Raw genomic sequence first — 25,363 nt, 5'->3', positions numbered from 1 at the left:
TGCCAAAATGGTATGGTGGTGGTTTCCAAGTTGAAAAAGCCTAAATTTTAAGGTTTCATGAAACACCATTAAATATATTTTAATTGCTTATTTTGGGTAAATTGGTAGCTTCATACACACATACTAATGGTAAAACACTTGAATGAATAAGGGGTTTAAATAAGTGTATAAGAGATAAACCGTGTAGTTGATTAGTTGATCGACAGAAAATTAATCAGCATTTTATAGACTAAATTATTCATTAAGATAATAATCATCCAAAATGAAAATAATCGTTAGTTGCAGCCGCAAAATTAATATTACAGGATGACATGAATACGTGAAGGAAAATAACCAAAGAAAATAAAATTTCAACCCATTTTTTGACTCCTTTTGCAGTTCCTATGACTGTCTCCGGGACGACCCCTTTGACCACAACTGGCCGTCTCTGCCTCAGCTTCCTGGTTTGCACTACTCTATGAATGAACAGTGTCGCTTCGACTTTGGTGTGGGCTACACGATGTGCACCGCGGTAAGAGATCCCCATAGTCTCACGGTCCCTTTACTAACATAGTCCTAGTTTACTAACACTAACTAACATACTCACGGCAACTTCTACAACAGTCGCTTTATCTCCTGAGATGATGCAGTTTTTCAGAGTTGGGGTAAACTCACTTTGAATTCAGTCTGTTCAGTTTGTTCAGAATTTGCTGAATTTCCCTGTGGAAGATCCATTTGTATGGGAACTCTTGAGCTCTGAACATTTTCCTTGTGAAGTGAACGCAGCACTTTCATCATCTATCTCTGATCTACATTGTAATGAAAGAGTCACACATACACAGCTGCTCACATTCTTCTGATGTCCTCTGCTTTCCTCTCCCGGCCACTGGTGGGATTGGCATCTTGCTTAAAAGCAGGTAATGGTTTTTTATAGCTATTTCTTTTTTTGTGTTGTTAACGTTAAATATGATTTAAAGATATATTTATTTTAACACTTACCTTTATACGACAGTGCCTTTACATGAGCCTGGCACAAACAGTACAACGAGCTTCAGCATCTCGCCAGGCATCTAAGCTCCCCGTTGTCACCCACTCTTTGACTGTGAAGCCACTGTGGCACACTGTTGCTAGATTGACAAAGGGCGTATTCAGGGGCTTTGCACACATTGCTAGATTACCCTCTATTTTCTTGTCAAACCCATTCCCCTCAGCTACAAAAGGCGGGCCAGTCAGGAACGCAGGTAAGGTAACCCCACCTCCCCGAAGACATGTGGCCCGTCATTTGTTTTCTCAGATTTTCTTTTTCTATTTGTCCTCAGAAGTCGTAATTGTTTGTAATGTTGCTCCTTACTTTTTTTTTTTTACTGTACTTTGTTTCTCTGTTCTATCCATCGTCATATTTTGGACGTTAGTCTGCAGGATTCTAAAATGCTTATTTCCAGAGACAGTGGCAGTTGAAAGCCTAAAAACACTGTGGCTATACTGGTTCAGGGACTATGGTGCAGTTCAACAGTTGAACCGTACCATATCCTGACTCTTTTCCTGCAAATCTCTGTGTTAAATCACAGCGCCGCTGGCAGGAAGAGCCTCATTATATTGGAACACTCACGACTATAAACGAGTGGAAAAGATTGGAAAGATGTCTTTCCCATCCAAGGGGAAAGGGCTGAGCCAGAACAGAGGCTGTTTTTCCATGTTTCACTTCAGCTTTTAGGATCCTCCAGTCTGATGTCATTCGTTATTACCTACCACTGTCTAGCCATTGATTGTTACTCTGACCTGCAAAGGTCCCCGGGGGTCATGGTGGGTATGAAAGTCTGTGGAAAGGAGGGAGGCGGGCACGGCCCCTCAGACACTGGACTACGGGTCAGTTTGGTGGTATCCTCATCAGTGGTTCATATCAGAAAAGGAGGAGAATTTGGTCCTTGATCTGTGTCTAGGGGCATTCTAGAGGTCAATGAGACCTCACCTTTGGCCTTTCAACCTTTTGCCCTCTGACCTCCCTTGTGACCTAATTAAATCACGGGCTGTCTCTCTCTCTCTCTCTCTCTCTCTCTCTCTCATCCTTTGGTTTAGTTTGCATGAATGGCTGTGTGTTTCTCAGTGGAGCGTAGTGTACAGTGCAGTGACACAGTGCAGGGTCGATGTTGTTATTGTTGGGTATAATACTGTTGTGGTTATTGTTGTAGTGATATTTTTCTTCTCATCTCTATTTTCATTTTCAGTGTTTATTCTCATTCCAGCTGTCTCATGATGGTTGACTTGTATTATTTAAGGCCAGACTGTTGCACAGTATGTGTGTGTGTGTGTGTGTGTGTGTGTGTGTGTGTGTGTGTGTGTGTGTGTGTGTGCTGTGTAGTAGGACTATTAATTGTAAGAAGGAGTCTCTCTCTCTGTGCCCTGCAGTATCGGACGTTTGACCCATGTAAGCAGCTGTGGTGTAGCCACCCAGACAATCCCTTCTTCTGCAAGACCAAGAAAGGACCGCCCATTGATGGCACCATGTGCGGCAATGGGAAGGTATTGACACACTATTGTACATTAACATATATTCTGTTGAAAAAAAATAATTTGATGGCACAGTGTGTCCAAATAGCAACTGTGTCTCTTGTATTCTTTGCCCATTGCAGCACTGCTTTAAAGGCCAATGCATGTGGTTGACACCTGACATCATAAAGCAAGATGGAACCTGGGGAACGTGGAGTGAGTTTGGCCAGTGCTCCCGCACCTGTGGTGGAGGAGTACACTTTCGCACACGCGACTGTGACAATCCCAGGTATGAAACTGTTTCTCAGTGTGTGTGTGTAAAACAGTGACATTGCAACATTTTTATTCTGTGCTTAATTGTGCTAAATTCAGCTGAAGCTCTGATCTTGTTTTAGAAAGCATCCTCGACATGAGTTCTTGCTAGTTAACTTTTTATATTTGTTGCACTAACTCCTGAAGGTGATAATTTGCTTCATTGACATAGATCAAGAAAATCTGTACAAGAGTTAAATGTATCATTTCTAGCCCAAAGTTTTGAATGATTATTCGTCCTGTGCCCTGCAACCCTCTCAGACCAGCCAACGGGGGCCGCACCTGCATGGGGGCGACTCATCAGTTCCAGATGTGCGACACCAACGAGTGCGAGGATATCTACAGCGATCCGCGAGAGGAGCAATGCCACGCTTGGGACCCCCGCTTTGAAATCCACAGCAACAAGCACCACTGGCTGCCTTATGAACACACAGACCGTGAGTATACACCCACAGATGGAAAAGGGGATGAAGTAGTTTGGTGGAAAAATAGGTACAGAAAGAGTCTGTCAGAATAAAGATACCAGCCTGAGAATGACAGAGCAGACATCATGATGCACAATGGAAGTTGTAAATACGAATGAAAGCCAAAAAGAGGAAGCACACACATAATTCTTGAATGTGGTTGGGTTTTAGAGGGGTATTTATATATAGGTGTTGTTCTGTTATGTCATTGACATCTGGCTGTCCTGCTGAGTACCGCTTTAAGCTACGACTACGCCCTCCCATAAAACCACGCCATCTCTTTGTAAATCTCTTAAACCATCTTCTTTGAACTCAGCGTCTTTTCTCTCTCCACCCATTCACTGATGTCATCTTGAACTTCACTAACCCTCTCTTCCTACATCTTTTTTCTATCAATGTATCAGTTAGCACATATGGACAAACTTAGAGTTCTTTACTTAATACCTGAAACCTCTTTTAAAATGAGTGTGTGTGTGGCTGTCAGACCCACCCTGTCTCTAAGTGGAGGTGTCACTGCCTTTCTGGTAGGTATTAAATTATCATCCAACTAAAGGGCAGCCCTAGAGTAAAGTGCTGAGCTGTCTCCATATGTAATTGGAGGTCACGCTACGCATACTCCGCTAAGAGGAGCCTTGCTAAATTGTTTTTCTCCATTTTTATCATTCCTAAATGCCATATTTTTCAGCAAGGCTTTCTCAGTCTCAAATTACTTTTCCGTGAGTGTGTGTGTTAGTGTGTGAGCACAGATGTGTGTGTGTGTGTGTGTGTGTGTGTGTGTGTGTGTGTGTGTGTGTGTGTGTGTCTCTGTGTGTGTGTGGGGGCGAGAAAAAAAGTGAACAGGGAGGTGAAATTGAATTCCATCCATGGTCTGTCATTCAGATAGTGTGAGGGGGGGGAAAGAGTGCGTCTGCTCCGAGTGTGAAATTGTAGTATTTGTTCAGAGACGTTTGACACACTGTTGTTCTTTTGTCTCTATTTAGGTGTTTTCCCAAGTCAACACAGATAGTAATATACTCGTGAGCAAAGAAACACGAAATGTAAAGCTGCCCTGTGTGTGTTTGGCTGATCAATCAGCTGTTTAGAGGGATTCATCCGATCACTATCTGTTGGTGTGTCTATTAAATCCTAAGAACCAAATTGTCTCCTGTTTTCTCACAGATGTGATCAGATGTCTCCTCATAGAGCAGTGTGCAAAATAGGAAGTGACCTCCTAACAACATTTTAGGGTTCTCATAAATTAAGTTTATTATTTTTTATTTGTCCACACTGTAAATGTATATTCATGTTGAAATGTTGAAAGGTGAGGAGCAGCTAGATAAAATCAATTGGCAGCTAATGTATGGCATATCTTAAATATAGATGCAGGCTAGGTAATGTATTGTACCTCTGCAGTTCTGCTACTCTGCTCAGTTCAGACTGAGAAAAGCGTGTTTTTTCCAAATATTATAATTCTACAGTAGCACGTCTGCCACCTGCTTATTAGTGTCAAAGCACCATAAAACAAGGTCTCTGGATTATGTCCATGTGTAATAAACGTGATGAAGTAGAAGTGTTCATTCTCACTGGGATGAACTGCCAGGTTTTGTCTCTGGAGGCTCATGTAGTTGTATTATGAGTCACACAGACAGACACAATGAGACAGAGCGCCACGCTGACTCATGGAGAGCTCATTCAGAAAAATAAAAAGTAATCCCATGTTGGTTGTGAAGATGAACTCATGAAAATGGATCTCAAATGTGCCAATTGGGTCATTTTTTTGTGTTTGTTTCCCAGCCAACAAACGCTGCCACCTGCATTGTCAGTCCAAGGAGACACGAGACGTGGTCTTCATGCAGAGAATGGTCCTGGACGGCACACGCTGCTCATACAAGGACCCGCACAGTGTGTGCGTGCGCGGGGAGTGTGAGGTGAGTGACGTTATGCGTGTGTGTGTGTGTGTGTGTGTGTGTGTGTGTGTGTGTGTGTGTGTGTGTGAGAGAGAGAGCAAGACAGCTGCTGCGTTGTGGTCAGATCTGCATCTGTTAAACTTTCCATGTCCTCATGAACAGAAAGTGGGCTGTGACGGTGTGGTTGGCTCCTCAAAGCAGGAGGACAAGTGTGGAGTGTGTGGAGGAGACAGCTCCAGCTGCAAAACCTTCAAAGACACCATCACACGTACTGCCAAGAAACAAGGTGAACACACACTCTAAGTGACAATGACCCTTATCTAAATGTAGGACAGACATGGCATCAGATGTAGCCGCTGTCTATCACGCTGGTTAGTACAGGATAAATAGTTGTCCAGTGTTCCTTTACTGTCTGCACACCACGTTTAGTTATACTCAGCTAAACATCGCCCTCTAGAGGAAGATTAGTAGAGATGTCCAGTTATTATGTTGCCACATGAGTCAAGCACTGGCAAGTTATGTCAAACCCAACTCTATGAGCGAATGTTTATTAGTATATTATCTAACCTTTGGCGTCAGAGCAGACCTACATTACAGCGCCAAAATTCACAAAATGTTTTATAATGTTTATGTTGGATGAAAACAGTCAAGACTGTAATGGTTTTAACTAGTAAGCAGGGATATTTGGTTGAAATGAGTAAGAGCTCTTTACGGGATTAGCTGAGGCTTTTCATTGGGAAACTGTAGCATTTTTATGATGTCAGCGTCACAAACTAGGTGTCTGTTTCATTTCAGGTTTCCTCAAAGTTCTTGAAATCCCCAGAGGAGCGAGACACTTACTGATCCAAGAGCTGAAAGCAACCTCTCACACTTTAGGTATTTGACATTGTACATTGTTTTTCTTTCCTGCGTGTTTATTAGTAGTATTGTGTTGTATTCTTGTGTGGTACTAGTGTAATCAATGAAAATTCTCACCCATCTACAGCTGTAAAGAACGTGGCATCAGGACTGTTCTTCTTGAACGGGGAAAACGATTACCCAGAATCCCACTCAGTGATAGAAAAGGGCGTGGAGTGGGAATATCAGAATGAGAACAACAAGGAGACACTTCAGACCACTGGTCCTCTCAGACATGGAATTCTGATCATGGTACACATTGAAATGAGTGAAAATAGTGAATAATTTGTGTATACACAAGTATATTTAGCAATCCAAATTACACTATATATATATTTGTCTGAAATGGTGTCAGTTATCTAAAGTGTTCATTGGTTTTTGTCACTTTTTTCTCTTTGTAGATGAAATTGCATGGAGATGAGGATGTGAATTTGTCTTATAAGTACATGATGAACATGGACAGTGACTCTGCCATTCAGAACAACATGCTGGTAGAGGACAGTGCCTATGAGTGGGCTCCAAAGAGATGGTCCTACTGCTCCAAGGCTTGCGGCGGAGGTACAGTAGAGCAAAGGAAATGCATGCTGTGAAACCGTTGAGTCTCTGAGATCAACTGTGATGCCTGTCTTTATGTTTCTGGTGCTTACATTTGTAAAATCCTCCATTCCCTCTTGCTGTAGGAAAGCAGTACCTGCGATACGGATGCAGAAGAAAAGTTGACAGTAAGATGGTCCACAAGAGCTTCTGTAACAAATCCAACATGAAACCTAGAGGAGACAACAGAGACTGCAACCAGAAGCCCTGCCCCCCACCCATGTATGCATTGTATTATATGTCACCAACTGTGAAGAAATAACAAAGCTGTGATAGAGACAACTTTAGGCTGTTTCTACATTCAGCAGGCCTTCAGCAGGTCTTTCCTCCTCTTTCATTGTTTACTTCAGCATTTTGACATGTTGAATGCCCTCAGAACTCCTGTTTCTCTCTCTCTCTGTCCCCGTGGTGTCCTCCAGCTGGGTGACAGAGGAGTGGCAGAACTGCAGCAAACCATGTGGAAAGACAGGGTTGCAAATCCGCACGGTCAGCTGTGTCCAGCCGTCAGATGACAACACCACACGCTCCATCCACAATAAACACTGCAACGACGACCGGCCCGAGACTCGCAGACCCTGCAACCGACACCCCTGCCCGACCCAGTGGAGAGTCGGACCGTGGTCGCAGGTACGCAGGCTGAACATAGGGCAACAGGCCCTTTTAGTTTTTTGCAGGGAAAATACTTGCACTGATATTTTTGTATTGAAGCCCAACAGCTGGTATTTTTGTGAGACTCAGTGGTTTAAATATCGGACTTCCCCAGAACTGTATTCTTGGCAGGGTTGAAAAGTCTCCAATGAAACCGATGATGTAATCTTCACAATTACTTCTTACTGTAAACCGAGGAAAATGATTACAAAAAACACAATGTCATGATATTCATGTACATTAAATGTGTTTGTTCAGATTTTATGTCCATATATACCAGGTGACGTGTTATAAAGTGCTTGTTGGCGATGTCCTGTGTCTCCAGTGCTCAGTGTCATGTGGTAACGGGACCCAGCAGAGGCAGGCTCTGTGCCACACCAGGGACAACACCATCGGCCTGTGTCTGGACAGCAAGCCCGACACCATCAGAGTCTGTCGCCTGGATCCTTGTCCCAGTGAGTGTTAAGGAACCTCCAGTCACTCAAATTCTTAAGTCTTAAGAATTTCATTTTATTAAAATGTTGATAGTTTTGGCCAACATTCCTATCTGCAATACTAACATTGTGCTAAAAGAAAGGCCAGTAAACAGCTGACAATGTTAAAAAAAAGTTCTGTATGATGGGAACACAAACAAACCCTTATGTTCTTAACTACATTTATTTGGAAGAGTTTTGTTTTTTCCTTGGATAATCTGGCTAAAAAACACTTGTTTCATCACAATATCCATTTAAAGAGTTCCCCTCCCACCTTAACTACTGCATCACTCTCTCCCTTTTTTTCTCTGCAGAGGGCTCGTCAGACCTCAACAAGAACGGCAACATCCTGATCCAGTGGCTGTCTCGCCCCAACCCCTACTTACCGAAGATCTCCTCACGTAAAACCTCCCTCTATAGTTCCCAGCCTGGCCTCCACAGCGGCAGCCGCAGCTGCATGTTTGTCCTCTGCTGGGCCCTGCCCATCTCTGTCCTCCTGTCTCTGCAGGGCCGGCCCCGGCTGGCCCCCTGACCTTCCCCACGGCCCGTGCCTGTGCCCACGCCCGTGAGCGAGTGGCAAAGCTTTCGCTTCTCTTTTTGGGGGGGGGGGATGTTGCCTCTCTCTCTGTGTGTCTGAGACGGCTTTGACTAGGGGGAGGTCTCTGGCTCCTGTGTGTGCTAGTTGGTTCTCTCTTGCTCTGTCTCTCTCTCTCTATCTCTCTCTCCTTTGTGGAGCATTGTGTTGTAACCGCTGGCCAGTCGAAAACTCAAAAGATCAACAAAAAATTTGATGTGAAAAGGATTCGAAGTGGCAAGGCGAACAGGTTTTCACGGGCACCTCCTGAGACGTGTCGAGGAGCCGTTCATGTGTGAGGGGACCCACTCTGCATTTGGCGGCCATGTTTTGCGCGAGCTAGCTGCGTGTTGTCATGGGTTACCACTCCTGAGATGCAGCTGCGCTTTTTTCTTTTTTGTAGCGCACTGTCATTGTGGGGAGAAACAGGTGTGAAAATAAACAGAAAAGGTATATAAATATCTATATAGAAAAAAAAGTTATTAAAAAAAAAATATGAAAGCTTTATTGTGAATGTGATCTTGTCACAATGAGGACATCTTTGCTAAAGTGCTCATCTGACATCCTGGTTCCATTCGAGGAGGAGAATGGCGTCTCATTCTACGCTTCATTCTCAGATTGACAGGAACTCAGCACAGGGACAGGAAGTGACATAAGTAAACCTTCTGATTTTGGGGGGAGGGAACTGTGAGGTGAAGGATCTTGAAGAAAGACTAGTTTAAAAAAAAAAACCACACACATAAAAAATAAACAGGGTAGTCTGACCGCTTGAGGTTGCTTCCCATTTCACCTCATCATCAGCCATCCTCTCTTTGACTGTTATACTAAAGTTCAATAAATGCAGCTTATTTGTGCTTGCAGACTTTAAACAAATACATCTATAAATATATTTGTATTTATATATACCTATAAATCTAAATCTATATGAGTAACAATAATATTAATAACGTTTTACCAAGAATAAGCTGTAGCTTATTTGCCTAAAACCTTTGGACTGCTATTGATCGCTTAGATCCTTGACTGTTATGTGTATTTTTTTATTGATTTTACATAAATACAGATAAATATTTAATAACGGTAAAGTGTTTTGGGGGGAAGGAGTTAGACCTATATTATGCAGGACTTGGTCAGTTAGTTGCCTCTCCATTCTCTCAGATGGATCAGTGGTTTACTGTCGCTTCTTGTTTTCTTTAAGGATAGGATCCCGTTTTGTCATGCACATTTGCATCCCTCACCTGTATGCATGTGTGTGAGTTGGTGCATCTGTGTGTGTGTGTGTGTGTGTGTGTGTGTGTGTGTGTGTGTGTGTGTGTGTGTGTGTGTGTGTGTGTGTGTGTGTGTGTGTGTGTGTGCATGCGTGTGTGTCTTGTGTTTGGATGAGTGAGTTAACAAAAGTGTGATTAAATGAGATAATGCTAGTCTTGTCAGTCAAAGTATGTCTGTCTGATTGTGTGTGTGTGTGTGTGTGTGTGTGTGTGTAAGGAAGCTTCATCATTCGGGCTTTTACACATTGCGATCAGATACAGAAATACCTCATAAACTTTGATTTGAGAGCGTCCGATGATCATTTTATGTTGATGAACATTAACCACATGAACAATGCCTTATCTTGGATTGAATGTAATGGCATTTATCTGTGAAAGAGATGGCTTTACTCATTCAAAGTTTCACTCGGAATAGAGGCAGCTTCAAACCAACTTAACAAACTCACACCCGCCAACCATCAAACCTACCAAGGTGATGTTGGACCAATGTCCGACTACTGGGAAGGGTTTACAAAGGGCCTAGGGTATCGACACATATGGCATCGAGAAAAAAAAAAAAAACACTTCAGACTTGTCATTGTATTGTGATCACTTATTTCTGTTGTGACTATGTAGCGAGCTATCCAAGGTTTCCTTCTGCTGGAGTTGGACTGTATGAGACCAAGCCAGACCTAGCAGTGCGACTGTATATAACATTGGTGTTGACTGTATTTAATAATGTTCATGACTGTTATCTTCTTCTATAATATTATATACTATGGGTAACTGTTTTGTGGCTTCACTGGCCTGCTGCGTGGGGCTGGCTAACGTTTGGCTAACGTTGAAGAAACATTCAGATGGACTACGTGCACTGCGTCTATATGCACTTTGATTTATCAGGGAAATTTTATTAATGTTTTGTAAATGTTTCATATGACACTTAATGTGCCATTCCAGTTTTTACATCATCATGGAAATTATGTAATTCATTTAAAAAGCAAATATCATTTATGTACTTCATGTTTTTGTTTTTTTCAATCGATAAACAGATTGACTGGTTGATTTCCAAGTAATGAAGTGTTTTACCAAAGTGACTGTGAACTTGTAACTTTCGATACAGTTGAATTATTTTTCTTAAGAAAAGAATATATCTATATATTGAGCAGGGGGGGCGTACATCTCATTGTTTCAGTTACTGTCATTCTCAACAGCAAAGTTGTATCAATAAAAATGTTTTGAAAAGTGTGATCTTTCTCTCACCAGGAATGTTCACTGGCTAGATCCTCTGTCAGAGAAAATTATAAACATTGCCAGTAGAACACAGTTATTTTTACTGGCATGGTACAAAAAGGGTACAAGTCACGTGGTAGAGGATTAAAATTTAGCAATGGAGAAATTATCAAAATTAGAAAAATTCAGATCTCAGACTTATATTTACAACACAAGACTGGTGACCCTTCTTTTTCCATTTCAGTTGCTCTGGACTAATCTTATGACTGCTCTTGATGTTTGGGTTTTTCCTCCTCTTCCTTTCTGCATCATCTGCTAATGGTCTGGCTTTTCTACTGTACTCTGCATGGTGTGGAACCAACACACACACACACACACTCACACGTATGCATGTACTTTATATATATATATATATATATATATATATATATATATATATATATACAAACATACACACAAAGACTAATACTAATGTCACATACTTATTGTTGCACATTCTGTCACATACAAAGACATATCAATCACACACATAACACTCACCTCTTCATAGTCTCTATGCCGGCTGCACCCGGTCTCAGCTCTCTATTCTCTCCTCCACAGGCCAGCGTTGTCACGGAGACCGCTCTGTGTTCTGTCGTATGGAGGTGCTGAAGCGCTACTGCTCTCTACCGGAGTACCAGCGCATGTGCTGCAAGTCCTGCAGCAATGTCACCATTACAGAACCTCCCACCAACTCCACATCCATCCTGCCCAGTGCTTCTCCATCCACCCTCAGCAGAGTTGTCATCACCACCATTTCAGCTTCTAACATCAATCCCTGGACCACCACTCATCCTCCTACCTCTACCACTGCTGTTACTCATTCCACCCTTTCCCAACTAAGTGCTACACAAATGATCACCACTCATCCTCCAGCAGCCACCAGTGCTCCTGTCCTCCCCACTACATTTTCCATGGCAACGACCTCAGTTATTACAACTTCTACCGGTGTTACTGGTTATCCCCTATCTCTGCCTGTCCCAGACATAGACGTGAACACAAACACACAATTACAGAGCACTACAAATAGTCCAGCAACATCTGTTATAACTGGCCAACAACTTCCAGCAACAACCAGTCCAACTATGACAAATCCAACAGAAAAAAGTACGAAAACAGACACCCCACTAAAATCCAAGCCCAAAAAGATTCCACCAAAGAAAAAACCCAAAAAGGTGATTCCACCAAAGGTTAATCCAAAAAAGAATACTGCATTAAAAAATACTACAAGAAAAGATGTTCCACCAAAGATCAATCCCCAAAAGAAAACAAGTGATATTTCAAAAAAGAATACCCCAAAAAATAGACCAGAAAAAACAACTCCCAAAAAGATTACTCCCAAAAAGATAACTCCCAAAAAGATTACTCCCAAAAAGATAACTCCCAAAAAGATGACTCCCAAAAAGATTACTCCCAAAAAGACTACTCCCAAACAGACTACTCCCAAAAAGACTACTCCACCTAACACTACTCCCAAACAGGCTACTTCTGAAAAGACTACTCCACTAAACACTACGCCCAAAAATACTACTCCACCAAATACTAATGCCATAAAGACGACTCCCGAAAAGACTACTGCACCCAACAATACTTCGCCAAATACTACTCAACATAACACTACTGCCCCAAAGACTACTCCCAACAAGACTACTCCACCAAATACTACTCATAAAAAGAAGACTCCCAAAAAGACTTCTCCACCAAAGATTACTCCTAAAAAGACTCCCCCTGTAAAGACAACTCTCAAAAAGACTCCTCCAGTGAAGAAGACTCCGGAGAAAATACACAAACCCACGCTTAAAAAGGAGGCTCCCCCAAAGGCCAATCCCAAAAAGAACATTCAGCCAAAGACAAAAGTTACAAAGGAAAAACAAACAAAGACAAATCCTCAAAAGACCCCAAAACTAGGTCCCAAAAATGCCATGGTTAATCAGAATAAGACTAAGAGTAACCCAAAAAAGACAACACTTAAAACAATGCCTTCATATTATACCACAGCCCCCACTCCAAGTTCAGAACAACTGAGGGAGTACTTTTCTTCCACTATCTCATCCAGCACTACTGTTACAACAGCTGCAGGCATACCTTTGCCTGAGTCCAGAATCAATGTTACTTACATCAATAACAAAACAGCAACTATAGATGAAACTCCACTGTGGTATCCTGATACTTCAACGATAACACCTATCACTTCTGGGGACTTCATTACACAGACTGGAACCACTCATTTTGAAGAAGTCAACATGCCTAGCGGAACCATGCCATATAGTGATGTCACAATGAGCAGCAGCGGTGATGTCACTGTAACCAGCGGAACCATTCTCAGTGACGATGACATCACAGTGTCCTACAGCAACGTGGGAGTGGTCAGTGACACCATGGTGCTGGACGATGGCCTCACCATGGTGATCCCAACTATCGATAGTGAAGATATGATGGACCTCGCTTCCTCGCCCTGGCTGGACCTGTCTGAGTATATCCCTGTGACCATCCCTGTTCCCACGAGCACCTCAGACCCTGCCACAACCTCACCTCCCACCACCATTACCCTGACAACAGAAAAACCAGCCATCGCAACCATCACCAGACCTCAGCGAAGACCAGAGGAGAATAGTGAGAACAACTCTATCGACGTCATATACAACAGGATCATCGGCGTAGACAATGACATTTCCCAGAACAATCTGATCCCAAAGCGTCGAGTCAACTTCCGAGAGAGAACCAAGAACAAACGCATTCAGGAGCTTCTGGAGGAGAAGAGGAACTTTCTCCTCCGGATGAAGAGAGGCCATGCAGCATGATAGACCTTCTCATTTCTCTTACAGAGATGAACACTTTATTTACAGACTTTTTAAATCCTATGAACTGCCATGATGCTTTCTAGGCCTATCCACACAAAAGAACTGTCATATCACTAACATGACAATCAGGACTGTTGCAGAGAGAGAATATTGTGGCCACATGTTTGAACAGTTACTTTGAATAAAGAAAAGCCCTTTAGAGTACAGATTGAAGCAGATTGTAAAGCTAATCGCCAAGCCTGTGTCAATACAACAATGAGAAACAGAGGGGATGAAAAGTGTACATCCAGTTTGCACATTTGGCCCGCACAACACAAATCCAAGCTTTCATCCCTCCAAACCACCCACAGTCACAGATTTGTCAATGATGTATAGATAAGCTGTGACGTTTGTAAATGGTATTATCCCTACCAGCACTTATGGAGCAACATAATCTACCGCCTGGAAATCTCCATCTGCATATGAAATTACAGCCCAGGACTGCAGCTCCTTTCCCCACAAACAGATATATGTATCATTCCCTATTGGTAAGTCCAATTTTCCTTTTGGGTTAATTGAATTGTGAAAAGTTTACGCTGCTTGGATTGTGTTGCCTTTTTCAAAACAAATGCCAGTCTGACACCATGGGGTCTCTCATCTCTCAGGAAGTTAAGATGCAGCATGTTGAGAGACATAGCCAAACATTTGGTTTTCCCGGAATTTTGATGATATATTTTGATATCTCATTAGGTGGAAAAACAAAATATGTGAGGAGAAAAAACTATATTGATTGCATTTTTCCTTTTCTTTTTTTACGGTCAGTCAAGTACGGTGTTTTTTATGTCAGTGTTGCTAAAAGCAGTGTTCCTTGTGCATTTATTTATGTAAAAAGAAGTATAATAAAATAAACAAGCCTGTTTGTATTAACTTTATCCAAATGAAGCTTTGGGGTTTGTTTTCTTTTGTAAAAGTGTTATTATTGGTACATCTCAACCTTGCAGAAGCTGCAAAAGCATCCATTGATCTTTCTGTACGATATCTGTACATATGAAAAAGAACTTAATGTTTAATATTTATTAAAGTTTAAGTGCCTGTGGTATTTTGCAAACTGTCAGTGTTGTGTGCTTTTTGTTCCAGTAACAGTTATCATGCTTTATCTTTTTGGCTGCAGCCAGTCTTCTTTTCCCTTTCAGCCATTTTCCAAAGCTGACTTCATCTGGCCTCTGTAAAGTGGCTGCACCACTCTTGTTCCACACACTTTAATCCTACCGACTGAGGTCTCCGCAGAGACTTTTTTCATTTCTCACAGGCCCATTATTCCATCAACCCAATTTTGTATGATTTTGTCTATCAATTTGTTTCCATTGACTTCATATTGTTGTTTTCTGTTTCTAATTAGTGTTTTTAAAGAATATAAATGTATTGGGATCCGAGTATCCCTGTCAAAAGCACCAAATTTTGCCTATTCATTTTTATTAGATGGAACTATTTATTGGGTTCATGTTTGCCATGGGTACTAATTTAAAGTACCACACACTATCGGGGTAGGGCAACTCTAGGGGCCAGTCATCTCATTCCAGGGGTCCCTAGTCGATAATCCTTTCATGTTAAATAAATTGGTATGAGAGTTAAAGGTTCCACTGTGCAGCAAATATGGACTGCATGGATGCAATAATGCTAACCTTCAGTCATCATTGTATCCCCTGAGATCATTGTATCTTCCGGTATTATTTGTGTGTACACAAATAATACCGGAAGATAAATTACTAATGACTAACATTTGCATTCTCACAAGTTCAGTTGATACATTTCTGTGGTTTGAAACTTGAGTCCAACATAGAGAGAAGTATTTGTGAACAGTAGGGGATAATAATCAATATTTGTTTGTTTCCTTTAGACACTGGTGCAACTGCTGTCTTCTTTGAGAGAAAGCTAACAAGTTCACGATCGATAACTCACCCCTTGAGGTTGGTTCTCATAATGAAGGTACAAGGGGTCAATAAAACAGTAACAATAACACCTTTCAGTCTAATGGAATCCAACAGCCCACCATGGTGAAGATTGTGTTTGTGGTCATGATCATTTTTCTTGAGACTGATTGTGACTAGTGCTGATCCAATTGTGTTGATTTTTAGGCAGCAGTTTTCAGTTTTTGTTCCAATGGATGGATCAAAGCTCAAAGCAAGTCTTGACAAAATTGTAATGATTAAAAATGAACACTAAGTTTCATAAATTAAGATGTATTGTAATGTGATTCAATTTACTGTAACTGCATTATATTGTAATGTGATCTTGACCATTTATGAGGGTCCCTCTGGCAGCTGGAAACTCAGAGATACGAATCACCAGGCTCAACAACCAGAGCCTTTCTATGTATCCATCATTCAACTGAAATTGTTCAACTCTGTCTGTACATGCTGAAGCTTTTATCAACCAGATAAAGAAGAAGCATTTTATAATTACTGAAAAGTCATCATGTGGCTTTGGTGACTTTTATGACATTTATGGTTGAGGAAAAATTGTTGAATTAAGTTTATTGTATGTTTCCACAGGTAAACCCTCTGACCACAATTTGAATACAATAGTGCACACACCATAAACACATCTGTGTCAATATAGGCTCTGGTTGGTGTTCAGCTGAGAGCCATGAAAAAAAAACACTGGACCCATTTGTAATCTCTTTAAAATGCCTGCTGATAAAACATTATTTCCTTGTAAACACACACACACACACACACACACACACACACACACACACACACACAGCAACAAATACCAGCATGAGAAGAGTTCAATCTTGTTTTTGTTGTTTCTTTCACAAATTTAAATCCAGCTGTTTTAGTAAACTTGATGTCGTGTCTTGTGTTTGTCATTAGCAGCATGCACATTGATAAATGCAGTTAGTGTGCTGTCTGAGATTCTGTCAAAGTACAACTGATCACTGATGTGTGTGTGTGTGTGTGTGTGTGTGTGTGTGTGTGTGTGTGTGTGTGTGTGTGTGTGTGTGTGTGTGTGTGTGTGTGTGTGTGTGTGTGTGTGTGTGTGTGTGTGTGTCTTTGATTCAAATTTAGACATTGTGACTAGTCCAAAGAGACCCATAAAAAGCCAGAAATATTTGTATTAGTTGGATGCAATTATGACGTGACTCATGTGACTCATGTGACTCATCAGAGGTCACGCTGCCCCAACACACACACACACACACACACACACACACACACACACACCACTCCATAAGACTGACAGTTTTTCCTCATGCCCAGGGGCAGCTTTCTGATTGAAGGGTCTGATTCAGGATGTACATGTGTATGAATCCTCTGGTGAGCAGGCACACATATACACCATATAAAATACTGTCACATCATAAACATGATATCAGAGAAGTATTAACACTTTAGAAATGCATCATGACTGCTCATTGTGAAATATGTATGCAATAGTAGTTCACGCCACTAAACTAACTTCTTTTTATTCCAGTTACTTTATTGAAATTAGATTTTAAGTGTAACTTCACAAATATCTAACAAATGCTGTTTGTCAAATCAAACATTAAGATGTTTCACCCTTGTGAAATTAATTATTACAAATAGTGACCCCTTTTTTACACACACCATGACAGAATCTCCCAAATGTTGCATACCCTCACACCATCTTATGTCACGTGTCAGAGACACAAGCTTTTCAATGGAAAGTAAATCAACCCAGTTACAAAACAGTAATCAAAATCCAAACGTAGGAAATCATTTTAAAAGGCATTGCCTCCATCCAACCACCTGCCGTCCCATATTTATTGTCAAATCATTCTCTTAAGTAACACACAAACAACAGCCAATTTCGCCATAAAGCTGCCCAGTGGACAGTGTTTATGTAACTATTGCCCCAAATCCTCCAAAATGTGTTCTTCTTCAAAGTGTCCAGTTTAATACAAGCTGTAATGCTTGTAAAATATCTAATTTGTTATTCATTCCTTTTGAATGTGCCGTTACCCAGAAATTGTGTCAGTTTGGGATTTAAGTCTTAATATATTTGAACTGCAGTTACTGTCTCACACACACACACACACACACACACACACACACACACATACAGATGTGCAAAGCTCTCACATGCATATCAAATTATGATGCTTACATGCTTTACACAATTTATGTTAAAGATGTTTACAAAAGCTCCACAATATGTATAATAAACAATATACAGTTTATATACAAAAATGAAGACAAAATAAACCCTCATCTCTTTTCCACCATCTCTTTTTACGTTTTGTTCTCCTCTGTCTCTTTCTCTCATCACCCTCATTTCTCTCTCCATGTCTTAGTTCTCTCTCTCTCTCTCTCTCTCTCTCTCTCTCTCTCTCTCTCTCTCTCTCTCTCTCTCCCCCCCCGCCTCTGTTTTTCTCTCTCCATCAATACAGTCGGCCAATGACGGTGCTTGGGCTAAGGAAATGGATGGTGAGTCTATTTTTAGATCCAGGGAAGGAGGGCAAACCAAAAGTAAGCTTGGGAGAGAGAGGGAGGGAGGGAGGAGGGATGTGGGGAGAAGATAAATCTGCATTCGGCTGCTGCCTCTGGTCAGAGACAGTTGGAGCGACAACGCTGGCTGGAGATACAGCATCGTAAATAAAAACCAGATTCAGCTGCAAAAAAGCTGCAGACTGATATCAGAGAAAGGAAGAAAAGATTAACTGGACGAGACAAGGAAAAAGGTGAGTGGGAGAGCAAATTGTGCAGAAGACCCTTCCATAATTTCTAAAAATGCATGAGCTGAAAATACACAGGGTTGCTATTCTGTGCTTCAGCACAGAGCTGCTGCCTTGGAACCATTTTTAGCTGTTGTATACCGAAGGTGTGGTCTAAATTTAGCAATGGTTACACCTTGGAAGAAACTGGGAGAGGTTGGCATTTTGGTTGGGCTTGCACTATTTTTGGCATCGTGGTTAAGACGAAAATATATTGTGGGCTACACTCAGGGTTGTAACAATATGGTGCTACATAACAAAATATAAGTTGACACATTCTGTGGCTTTACATGACAGAAATGGAATTTAAAAGGGTCATCTATTTATGTTGCCTCTTGCTGCTCCTTGCTGGGATTGTTTGTATTTTGGGATGTTTACACTGCAACTCCAGAGTAAGCAGGGGATGGAGTCTGAAATGGGGAAGAGGAGGAGAGGAAGGCTTATATGTGATTTCGGTTTGATTGAGTTAGGGGCTAAAATAGATGGTTGTGTTTAGATGGTTGTTATTTGTCCAGATGAAGCAGCAAAATGATGTCATTGTAAACACAGTCTGATGAGGTATAACATCAGGACCCTTAAAAATAAACTGTATGCTAAAATAATATATTTTTTGTCTGTCTATTGGATACACAGCACTATTAATATGTTCTCCTCAATTATTACTCTCGGAAATGCTGTTGAATCAAATAATGTTTTGTTGGCTGGATAGTACATCGATGTGATGATATAAATGGTATTTCTAATGAAGCAGAATCTGGCAGCCACAGCCTTTATTGTACCTGGTCAAATAATTTCATCAATTCAATTTGATCAGTAAAACTATGAGCCCGTCATAGTGGTATTACCACATGAAGTTATTGTGTTTAAATCTTGCTTTTGCAATAAAAACATCACTATCCAGTGAATTTACTGTAAAACTACTCATATACTGTGTATGTATGTGCCTAAACATTTTGGCTCAAAACATGACGGCTTTCCTCCTTGTCTTTCTCTCAGCTATGCGGCCGCGGTCCAGACTGCTGTCCAAGAGGAGACTCCTGCTGCCCACAATCAGAGAGGGCACCGAGGAGACGGTGAGGGATTTAAATGAGGCCAACACACTCCACATCGCTGGCCACGGCCAGGCCGTCTCCTCAGAGGACTACCTCCTCTCCATCTGCCACCTGGCTAGCCCCACCTTCCCCGCCAGGCACATCTCCCCTGACAACATCAGCACTCTGCAGCTGGACGCCGTGCACCAGAGGTTGAGGCTGTCAAGGCTCAGTGGGACTACATCTACCACCTTCGTATTCAACCCTACAGACAAAGCACATGCCACCGACATGCAGCCAGGAAAGGAGATAAAACTGAATGGCGAGCTGATGTTTGGCAACTCCGACCCTCTGGAGTATCTTTATGGACACCAGAACAACCTGTCAGGAGGTGTGAGGGGGGCATTTGTTGAAGGAAGGTTTATAAGGCAACATGGGAGTGTATGGGAGGGCCAGGCTCGCTCCAGAGCTCACAGCATCCCCCGTGCTTCAAGTCCAGACCTCCCACACCAGCGCAAGAGCAGCTGCCCTGAGTTGCACACCAGCACTAACACATCTACTCCAAACATCTCCCCAAAGCACAGCTTCTCCAGTTTGGAGACCAGGAGAGAGACCACCAGAGTGGCAGAGGGGGAGCGACAGAGTCCAGCCATCAAACAATCCCTCATCTCCCAGTGGCTTTCTGACTGCAGGTCGGCGTGGAGGGAGGCACGTGTGCGAGCTTGCATGCTGCCCGCCATCGCTGAGATATAGGGCGCAAATGTACAGACATTGTGACACAAGACATTCCTCAACAAAGTTTCCAATCTTTTTCTGTCAGTGCATGAGACACTGCATTATGTAGATGTGTACTATGCGGATATATTAAGGGATATGATCAAACACACGTTTGAAAACATACAGAGGCAAATAAATTGCCATGATTGTCCATCTGTAATGTTATATCAATGTAATTATTTACTATTACAACACTTGATGTATTCTGGTGATTACACACAAACATAAAAATGGACAAATCTACAAAAAAAAAACATTTTTTACCTTCCTGTGTTTTGTGAACTACGTATGAATCAATAAAACGTTGTTTTTATACTCTCAACTATCAAATGTCTAATATTTGAAGAAAAACAACAACATCTGTGCTATGATCTCTGTTTTCTTGCATGCGTGAATCCTTCGTAAATGAACTCCCCTCTCGGCTCAGCTGGCGCCAGGCGCTGGAGTTTCTATGGTAACTGTCGTGGGATCCTGCTCTGGTAAACACAAGTGTGGAGAAACACAAGCTGAGCAAAGATGACACCGCTGAACCTAAACATGTGTGATGCAGGTCATCTGTTGCTGTAGTGGTACGGCTGCATGTCGACTGCATGTCACAAAGAAATGCATAAAAGTTACTGATTCATATACGCATAGTCAATACATTTCAATAATGCAAAGAACAGAATATTCAGATTATTTTTTGTGTGTAGTAGTTTTGGTAAAAAAAACAAATATTTGCTTTGATTAAAGAGAGTTGTTTTTATCTGTAGGTTCAGCTGGAAACATCTCAAAGCAACCCTTAGATGTAGTTTTCAATTGTAAACACTAGAGGGCAGGCACAGGCTTAGAAAATACTTTGCATTCACAAGCCATCACAAATTGTGTAACCTTAAATCTCTTATAAGAAATAGAAAGAAATGCACATTAGAGGTTATACTAGAAGTGACAACTTACCCAAGTAAAAAAAAAAATAATTGTCTATTAAAGATCTAAAGTATAGTTAGGCCAAACTGAGACATTGGCTGTTTATTCAAATAGTGTAAAGGATCATTCTCATCATCAATCAACTTGGTTATTCATTTTGTAGATTTTGCCAACCTTCCTTTCTGTAATGATAACATTGTACTCAGTCTGTTAATCGCTAAGATATGGAAATAGTGCAACATTCGTCCGATGGGATAAGAAACAAGACCATTCAGATAATCACACAGGTGTAAAACAAATCCCTGTGTTTGACTTTCTTTCTGATTGAAATTTGGCCTACCTACTTGGTGTAGTTGTTCCCAAACACACCCTTAATGTGTAATGAGGAATTATTATGTTCAACATTTTGGGTGCTTACATATGGTTTGTCCAAATACTTACGTCAATGTGGTTGAAGTGTTTGCTCACTTGTCTGGACCTTATTGTGTCTTTGAGCTGGTGATTTTGTTGGGACGATGTCACCATGTGTTTTTTTGGGTGAGTACAATGTTCATGTTCATCATAACCAATTGAGCTGACTATTTAAAACAACCATTACGTTAATGTGATGGACATAAACCTGAAGAAACATGGGTAATGAAGCATACATGCTGATGGTTCCAGTAAGAGAAAAACCACCTCGTCACAGGAAAACTCGTCTTTTCGGGGCTGGAAAGTCTCTTGCGGTCATATCGACTCTCAAGTCTCTCTTTCTTTTCACACCTCAGCCCACCAAATGAGAGGCCAGGCCTGTGTTAGTTCGTCAACACAGGTGGTGTAAATATATACTTCATGAAAAGACATCATTAAACATCTAGTTTAATTTGTTTTCAGTCAAATTTAATAAATCAGTCTTTCTGCAGGTGTCATTATTGTTATTGTCGAGGCCAAAAAAAACAAAGTAACCCAATTTAATCACATGCATTTTCAAAACATCACTTATTTTTTCTCTTATATTCATGCATTTGAACACAATTTGAACTGAATAAAATGGGAACTTCTTCTTATAGGAATTGTCTCGACCATGCTGTGGAGGGAATCAACCACAGTTATGAACCACACGTAAGAACAATCCTCAAAATATCAAATGAAAGTAATGCGTAACCTTTTGACCAGTGGGTCACTTACGACGCACAGTTGTTTATGTAGGAAGACACTCCAGTCTACTTAACTTCTATGTTTTAAATGTAAAAAGAGATAAAGTGGATTTAGTCCACTACTATTGTATTTAAAGTTACTGTTGTAACTGAATATGAAATAGTCTCAATATAATACTCATGCCAATACATAACCTAAGTAAACAAGACAAACATCGAGAAGATTGTCTATTTCTATGTAGTTATTCTTAATGCTCGTCATCGGTGCCACCGGGTCGGATTCCGTCAAAATCAGATGTTGTGATTGTCTGCTCCTCCCTGATTAGATTCACCTGTCCCTCGTTAGCCCTGCAGTCAGCAGCCCTCCTGCTCACCTGTTCCCGCTGCCCTTATTTATACCAGCCCAGTTCCTTTGTTGGTTTGTTGTCGTTGCTGCATCCTTTACCTGTAATCTGCCGGCCGTTTGGAGACTCAGTCTGTACACTTTATTTTCCCATATTAAAGAAATGTCACTGAGTCTCTTGAGTCTGCATTTGGGTTCTCCCTACCTGTGTTGAATCCATCCAACCTCTCAAATGTTTTCATTTAAATGCCTGCATGATACATGAAAAGGTAATTTGATCCAATATTTCACAAAAAGCAAATATAGGTAAAACAGTCTAACTGTGTGTACTGCAGAAGTTTGGTTTTCATCTTTCCAGTGTGGCCAGACTGGCCTTGTTCCTGCCCGATTGGGCTACTTGTGATTCAGGTTGGGCTGGTAGATGAAATTCGGGCTGCTTTTGTCAACATTTGGCAGGGTTTTGAAAATACTATGAAAATTACCAAATATTACTAAAGCTTTCATTTTATTGTAAAAACAAATATGAAATTCTTTAAACTGTGTTGTGTCCACTGTTATAGTAGACTCATTTAATTTGAGAATTATTTGATTGACAAGAGTTGTATTAAATCATAATGGATAATGGAGGATTTACTCATCTTGATGTCATCATTGAAATGAGAATTTGTTGTCTGACAGCACACTTTGTGGGTTGCAATATGTATCTAACATGTCTTCCTGTGTTATTTGAATTGGAAATGAAACTTTGTATGCTTAAGTATTTTCTATTGCACATGCACGTGTTTAAGGCAAGGTTATGATTTGGGCTGTTTATATTGATTTGGGCTGGAAACTGTCAATCTAATGTGGCCACACTGCTTCCTCACTTAAGTTGATGTAGTTAAACTATCTGGAGCATCTACAGCAGTACAATTCTACTTTATATTGGATGCATCAGTATTAACAAGCTAATCATGTAATACTGTATCATTGACAAATGTGTTTTTTGCAGAATAACTGTTTTTCCACTACTTCCTTGGTATTTGGTAGCAGCGTTTTTGCTGATTTATAAAAAATATCTTTTTAAAATGAAAAGCGACGTGCAACCACACCAGGCTGTCTGCACAGAGTCTGCAGAGGAAGAGACTCTGCTGACGTTTCTAGTTCCTGTTGATTCATTCCTACACAGGGTCACACTTTGCGGTTTGAAGAGCTGCACTACTTCACAAAAAGGAAACATGAATTATTAAATGCGTACCCAAACCCACATTTACCCCCTACACAGCCAATAGGGCAACTAATAAAAGAAATGTTTTCCATGAGTCGTGCTGGTCTTACATCTACTGCCACTGAAAGCTGGACCGCAGAGTCATCCCTTTTTGTTCCTGTGCCAGAACAAGCTGCACTTTACTGATGTGAGCTGGTGCACTCTCCAGTCTGAAAACCTATGAAATATTAATGGAAGGGAAGTATGAAATATTCAAGCTTGCTAAGTGCATTCTGTCTGTCAGAAAGAAAATGGAGTTCATCAGAGGTGGCAGAAAAAGTGTGCCACTGAGCAGCTGTGATAAATAAATCGCCTGATAAGTAAACCACAGCAATTCTTGATATGACTCATATTTTGTACGTTTGACATTTCTTTTGTACTTTGTTGGAAAAGGATTCGATTTCCTTCATGCGCTCTCTTCTGTGGTAGTAGTTTTAAGGAAGTCACACTTGCTGACCACTGTTGCATAGTCTGAACTTTATAGAAATAAATGAAAGTCCCTTTCAGTGCTCTTCATTGTACGGGAAGACCCCCATGTCTTAAATTAGCACAGCTTGGCTTAGACCGATTTCTGAAGAATTCAACAAAATCAGTTTTTTTTTCACAGTTAAGAAATGTAGCTTGGTGGAACATCAAGCACAATTATATTTTCACTATCAACCAATTTTCAAGTCCAGACTTAAAGACAGTAAAATATACCTTGTGGTTAACTTGGCTTGAAAACTGCATCTAGATCTTTAAGATAAACTGTTAGGGTTGTTAGGGTTCCCACTTGCTCACAAACCCACTGGATTGTCTTAAAAATGCATCATCACAATGTTTCAAGGGTCAGTTCACCCAGATTTGAAAATAATATATTTTCACTCTTGGGTTTCAGCTTTGCAGATAGTTTTGCTTTTACTGGCCCAGGATTTGAGAAATCAACCTTGGAAACTTTGGCCTTCACCCCCAAAGGAGATAGATATTTCAAAACCTGGACAAGCAAGAGCAAAACGTTCTACAGGGCTAGAATCTATTAGCCTATGTGAAAAAAAGTTTCAGTTTGGTGAACCAACCCTATAAAACATGCCTTTTATTCTAAATGTCTCAAAGTTAGAGATATGTCTTTCTCGGGCCCTGCTTTATCAGTAATAAGGCAATATAACATAATATACAGTATATAGTCACCCTCTGTCTTTACCGTCCTGTCACTCTATTGTGATCTCTAACACCCGTTATCACAAATGGTAGGCTATAGTATATTTCAGGAAATCCAGTTTTTTTGTGTCTTTCACTTTCATTCCATATTTGTTTAAAAATGTTGAAGAAAAGAGAAGGATATCACAAACTGAGAAGGAAGAGATGTGAAGGGATGTATTTTTTAACAAAAAGAGAAAGAGGACGTAAAACTGAAACTGACATTTAGACCACACTTTCTACAGAAATCAAGCATTTCTTTTCAAACCCATGACCTTGGGAGGACATGGCATATATCCTATATCGGATCTGATTTAATATCTAATGACTACAAAAAAATGCAGAATCCCTTAAATATTACTGATAATACTGACTTATTCACATAATAAATGTCACGTCACTA

General features: G+C 40.9%; 2 protein-coding genes across 3 annotated transcripts in view; both read left to right on the top strand.

The window, feature by feature from the left end:
- Positions 1–14,695, top strand: part of LOC137875430 (A disintegrin and metalloproteinase with thrombospondin motifs 2-like) — a 105,217-nt gene extending 90,522 nt beyond the window's left edge. Inside the window, exons 9-23 of one of the 2 annotated variants that reach the window (XM_068714639.1) lie at positions 379–511; positions 1,191–1,220; positions 2,386–2,499; positions 2,610–2,755; positions 3,040–3,215; positions 5,016–5,149; positions 5,291–5,414; positions 5,924–6,004; positions 6,114–6,277; positions 6,427–6,583; positions 6,706–6,841; positions 7,039–7,246; positions 7,593–7,722; positions 8,055–8,141; positions 11,389–14,695. In XM_068714639.1, coding sequence (XP_068570740.1) covers positions 379–511; positions 1,191–1,220; positions 2,386–2,499; positions 2,610–2,755; positions 3,040–3,215; positions 5,016–5,149; positions 5,291–5,414; positions 5,924–6,004; positions 6,114–6,277; positions 6,427–6,583; positions 6,706–6,841; positions 7,039–7,246; positions 7,593–7,722; positions 8,055–8,141; positions 11,389–13,628 — 4,060 coding nt within the window. In that variant the 3' untranslated portion in view covers positions 13,629–14,695. The remainder of the gene's footprint in view (positions 1–378; positions 512–1,190; positions 1,221–2,385; positions 2,500–2,609; positions 2,756–3,039; positions 3,216–5,015; positions 5,150–5,290; positions 5,415–5,923; positions 6,005–6,113; positions 6,278–6,426; positions 6,584–6,705; positions 6,842–7,038; positions 7,247–7,592; positions 7,723–8,054; positions 8,142–11,388) is intronic. The other variant, XM_068714640.1, reaches the window with a different exon arrangement.
- A 3,474-nt stretch (positions 14,696–18,169) lies between these two features.
- si:dkeyp-72g9.4 (uncharacterized) lies at positions 18,170–20,427 on the top strand. The gene is made up of 2 exons (XM_068714641.1): positions 18,170–18,312; positions 19,342–20,427. The coding sequence occupies exon 2, from the start codon at positions 19,344–19,346 to the stop codon at positions 20,127–20,129; it is 786 nt and encodes a 261-aa protein (XP_068570742.1). The 5' UTR covers positions 18,170–18,312; positions 19,342–19,343; the 3' UTR covers positions 20,130–20,427.
- The last annotated feature ends 4,936 nt before the right edge of the window (positions 20,428–25,363 follow it).

The sequence above is a fragment of the Cebidichthys violaceus genome, unplaced genomic scaffold, assembly GCF_023349555.1.
Source record: "Cebidichthys violaceus isolate CVI_PGR_0920_01 unplaced genomic scaffold, fCebVio1.0.p SCAF_2, whole genome shotgun sequence".
Classification (NCBI taxonomy): domain Eukaryota; kingdom Metazoa; phylum Chordata; class Actinopteri; order Perciformes; family Stichaeidae; genus Cebidichthys; species Cebidichthys violaceus.
The sequence above is the reverse complement of the archived record's forward strand: the minus strand, read 5'-3'. Positions and strand labels throughout refer to the sequence as shown.